This window comes from Xenia sp. Carnegie-2017, unplaced genomic scaffold, assembly GCF_021976095.1.
Source record: "Xenia sp. Carnegie-2017 unplaced genomic scaffold, XeniaSp_v1 HiC_scaffold_46, whole genome shotgun sequence".
In the NCBI taxonomy this organism is placed as follows: Eukaryota; Metazoa; Cnidaria; class Anthozoa; order Malacalcyonacea; family Xeniidae; genus Xenia; species Xenia sp. Carnegie-2017.
Window position 1 is genome coordinate 34,328 of NW_025813511.1, and position 5,149 is coordinate 39,476.

General features: G+C 33.9%; 1 protein-coding gene and 1 long non-coding RNA gene across 2 annotated transcripts; one reads left to right on the plus strand and one right to left on the minus strand.

Annotated features, from left to right (window-relative positions):
- Positions 1-252: 252 nt before the first annotated feature.
- On the plus strand, positions 253-3,500 carry LOC124456364. The gene is given in 5 exon segments (XM_047006826.1): positions 253-775; positions 777-912; positions 915-1,173; positions 1,332-1,885; positions 3,403-3,500. Coding segments are annotated over 5 exon segments (1,545 nt in total). The 5' UTR covers positions 253-277.
- Position 3,501: 1 nt separating this feature from the next.
- On the minus strand, positions 3,502-4,688 carry LOC124456367. The gene is made up of 2 exons (XR_006952237.1): positions 3,887-4,688; positions 3,502-3,805 (listed from the first exon to the last, which is right to left on the minus strand). It is a non-coding gene; the product is annotated as an uncharacterized LOC124456367 (long non-coding RNA).
- Positions 4,689-5,149: the final 461 nt, after the last annotated feature.

A 5,149-nucleotide genomic window follows, 5' to 3' on the forward strand; every position in this document is an offset into this window, starting at 1 on the left:
TTAATATCAACATATGAAAATATTTAGAGATAAATGTTGCAGTATAAATTTTCATGCAACCACCTTAAGTTATAAACTTATAATCCAGGCTGGAAAATGTCGTTTTTTCGACGATTGTGTAAAGTATTATATAAAATATTATATTGTGTAAAGTATTAGATTGCGTAAAATATTATATTGTGTAAAATATTATATTTCAAAGTAAAGGGCGGTTTGCTGGGTGGAAAATAGTGCTAACCTTTATACGAGCGAAGATCATTCAATGTAAGCTTTGCGGATGGATAAATTTGTTGTACAGAAATTGTCCCAAGTTCCTCATCCAAAGACAAAGTCACACCTTTCTGTGAATATAGATGCAAAACAGCGAGCAAGTAAATATCCGTCAGGAACTTTTCACCTGGATGATGGTCTGTTGTTCTGTTCAAAGTGTAATGTCGTAATTGATCATGTAAGGAAATCCACCGTCGATGACCACCTAAAATCAAAGAGTCATGCCAAAGCAAACTCTTTTGGAAAGCAGCAGTCTGTCAAAACAGCACTGAAATTCTCTAACAATGCAAAGGCAGAGAAAATCAAGGTTTGTCAAGAATGGATATATGAATGCACTGCGGCGAATATTCCGCTATTAAAATCTGATAACGCATATCTAAGAGAGTTTTTGACCACAAGGGTAAAAAATAGCGGTGCTATTCCTGGATCCTCTCAACTGCGAGATGAGTATCTTCTTGATGTATATGTTGTAGAGAAAGAGGAATTGAAGCAAAAATTTAACGGTAAAAAAAGTCGCTATATTGACTGATGAGCTGAGCGATGATGAGGGACGCTATGTAATGGATGTCCTGGCTGTTATTCTTGATTTTGATGAACTATCTCCTCATGGCAATGCTTGCGCTTATTTACTGGATACACATTTTTGACCAGCACCAACAATGTGACAGTGCCCCAGACAGTGCTCAAAGTCGTAAATGAGTATGATATTTCGTTTGATAATGTGCTCATTTTTAATTCTGATAACGTGGCATACATGAAGAAAGCATTTTCGTCCACACTTTCGGTTATTTTTCCAAATTGTGTGCACATTACTTGCCATAGTCACATTGTTAATCTCGTTGTTTCAGACTTCAAGAAAAATTTTTCTGAAATAACTGAGTTTGTTAAATGTTTCAGAAATTTGTTTTACATTCCAAGTGGCAGAAAAGTAGGTTTCTAAACTTTTGAAAAAGTCTCTACTGAAGAGGAGTCTGTCTGTATGCCTCCTAACCCAACAACAAAAGCTGGAGTGCTTGGTTAGACTCTGTGCTATATCACGCAGACCGTTTTTTGCACTATAGGAGCTTCATATCAGCAGAGCTTGAGGTCTCGGATCAACCATCCAATTCTTTGATAAGACTGGGAGAAATATACGAAGATGAGACATACTTATTGAAACTGAAAGCTCAGTTTGACTTCATTAAGATGAAAGCACCATCTTTGCTTATATATCTTGATTACTTTCAAATGAAGATTCCTCACATTACTCAGTCCTATGTAAAAATGAATCAGCTACTGGACTACTTGAGGCAAAATATTACAGTGGATTCTAATGATCTTTCAAAATCGTTTTATGATTTGGAGATAGATCACATGGATGATTTGAAGAAACAGTTTGTAAGTGCATTCAAGCAAGCAGAAGCAAAACTCGAGAAGTATATTGTTAATGGAGGACAACCAGCATCAGAATTTTTGAAGGAAATCAAAGTACTTGAACCACGGAACATAGTCTCTTCATCAAAGCTACACAGTTCATACACCAATATTCCTGGATTCAAAGAAAGTGTCTCCGATGAAGAATGGCATAAGTATGTTGATATATTCGGACCTGCTGCTGTGTCAGAAAGTCCACAAGGTAAGGTAGACCTGAAGCTGTTTTGGAAATCCCATGCAGATGAACTTCCAGAACTTTACAAGCTTGCCTCCCACTATTGCACTGGAACATTGGGATCATACGATGTTGAAAGGTCATTCAGCACATATAATTCCATTCTTGATCAGAAGAGAAGGAATTTAAATGACGTCCAATTTATTACGTAAATGCATGTTATATGCATTTCGTTGTATTAAACCACCATACCAAAAAATATCCAGATTTGATTTTAGCTGCATCGAGCGAAGAAAATTGAAGAACTTTTTTTACATTTTTTTATGTTATTTATGATTCGATGTATCACGAGATTCCAGATGGGATTCATGACTGCCTTAGAATACAATTAACACGTATTCTTAATAAGACAATGTTTTATGTTATCATTTAGCGTCATCGTAACTTCATACATTTAAATTTATAGCTATAGTTCAAAATTCCATATTTAGGTATATAACTTGTGAAAGCCAGTTTAGAGAGATTTTATGCATCAGTAATAATAATAGTGATTAGTGATTATAAGACAGCGAAAGCAACATTTAATAAAAAATAACAGTTCAAAAATTTGTATGACTTGCTTTTTTGTGGTGTATCCAGCTGGAATCCGTTCTGAATATTCTTAAGTCACGCCGTAAAGGCCCGTAACAATCCTTACATAAAATGCATTAGGATGACAACTTGTCAGTATTCAAGCTCTCCTTCGATTGTTACAGTACTGCAAATGAATTTTTTAGTGAAATTGCTGACATAAAAACTGGTCGGCATTCTTGATATTGGCCATGTATGGAACCATTAATTTTCACACAGCAGGACAGCTTAAAATGTGGTGTAATCAATTGCCTGGTAAGTGAGCACTCCACAGACATTTAACAATTTATTCTATTAATTTATCCATTGGTCATTTCTTGTAGTTATTGCATTAGATTTCTGCACAATGCAAATCATGTCCACAAATCACAATGTATATAAATATATAAAAATATTTATTGCTGGTTATTTATGTAGGTTAATTTTATGCTAACATCTGTTCAAAACAGCTGTGTAAAATAGTTCTCTTTGAGCTGTCAAAAATAACATACGCTTTAAATAATCTTCCTGTCCAATACAACCTTCCATTACGTTGTACATATACATATTACATATTATATATACATATTTTATATAAAATGCTTCCTTTAGTCATAGTTAACCTAATGTCTTACATTATAAATATTGCTACTAACGTTAATAAAGTCAGTCTCGAACTGGAATTGTTTCTGTTATTGTCTCGGTATTCTACAATTTGAACAATTTCTTTTCCACAGTTTCCAAGGTGTATTTGTGAAAATTCAAGATTAAACAGAAATTTTAAAATGGAATTAGAGAAAGAGAAATTAATATCACCCATATTCAGCTCTTGCTATGATGACAATCATGAGTATGTTTTAACCAGTCTTTAATGCATTATATAGTGCATGAGAAACTTAAATTCATTTTAAATTCCTTTGTTTGTTTTGCTGTAGAGGAAATACTGGTGTTTGCAAAATATGCAAAGACAATGATGGTGAAGATTGGCTTGGATGCAACAAATGCTTTCAGTTTTTTCATTACAGGTGTTTAAATTTGGACTTTTCTGCTGCCCTTGCCAACTATTTTGTTTGTCCATGCCAAAACTCTTGGCACAATATCACACAAATGGCTACATTTACCATCTCAACATTAAATAAATTTCCAAGGAAACAGGCAAACAGTCATAAGTGCTTCAATGATTGTGTTGTATTTAGAAGAAGTAAACTTGAATGGGTAGCACTTAAAGCTTAGCACAACTTGGTCATAATGCCTATCCATTTCCTGTATTCTGCTTGCAAACATCTTTCATTATACACTCTCAAAGCATGGTTGTAGTTTCTTAATTCAGATGCTTAACTTAAAAGTCAAAATTGATTACAGTCAAAATAGAAAAAGTTAATATAATAAAATAAATAAGAAAAGAAGGAGAATACATACCTGCTTTTGACGACAAACTCAAACAACACGTACATCGTTTTTTGTTGACTCTCTAGTTTCTACATAATGTTTCAAATATCAAAGGGATATATGTATCGCATCCATTTTCTGGCATATAAAACCACAGATATACGTATCGCATCCATTTTCTGGGGGGAATGCTATAACCCGGGCGATGATCGGGGACGCGCCTATTAACTTCCTGGTCAGCGGCAAAAGCCTTGACATAATAATCGCTATAAGTACAATATGTTTCTTGTATAAAATTTCATAACACAAATCAACACAAAGTATACAGCACAGCGCCCACATTGTATTATATGTTCATTTGGCTTTTACAAAATATGCGGTCTTTTTTATAACGAATGTTACTGCAAACGCGCATTGTGAAGTATATTATTCTTTGTTATTGAGCTTGCTTGTAATATGTTCTATAAGATATTGATGATGCTCAAAAGTATTCTAATCCTAAGTATTCTGCTCAAAACCTGTCGTCATTTTTATAACAAATGTTGCTTCAAACGCGCATTGTGACGTTAAATTTACGTATGAGATTAAATCTAGAAGCTACTACTTCGATCATAGGAATTGGCCTACTCATTATGCTGAATATTCCATATGTACATACAGTACGTATTCCATATATGGATATATATTGCACAATCCATAAGAGCAAATACACGACGCTAAAGCGCAAATACATGACGATAAAGAGCAAATACACGACGTGGTTGGTGGTCAACAGTGGGTTTTACTTTCTATGAATACAGCCTCACTAAAGGCGGCAAGTGAGACAGGCTTTGGTCTTTAATCGAAAAAAGATTGTACTCTATTGATAAAAGCAGTCCCATCTCGATGTAATGAAGAAGGTACTATAACTATTAATGCTTTGTATTTTATCTTATCAACTGACGAAATTTACTCAAACTAGTTGCTGCAGCAGTAGATGGACAAACTTTGTTTATGTTTTGGCTCCAAAGTGATTAAATCTTTTGTTTCTTAAATTACATTTCTAGTCGCCTTGTTTTTTATGGTATTTCTAATCAGATAACTTTCTAGTTTGTATGTTTGTGTCTCTATTAGATTTGTGGTCTAATAACTGTCTGTGTTCTCTGAAGTATGGGTTGTCTCTTGATTATGTTGTTTGTTAACTGTGATGTTCGATGACCTCATTGTCTTATGATTATTATGTTTCATTACATTATTGTCTGATTACTATATTTTCTGATGATTGTATTGTTTTATGATTTTATTGTCTGATGA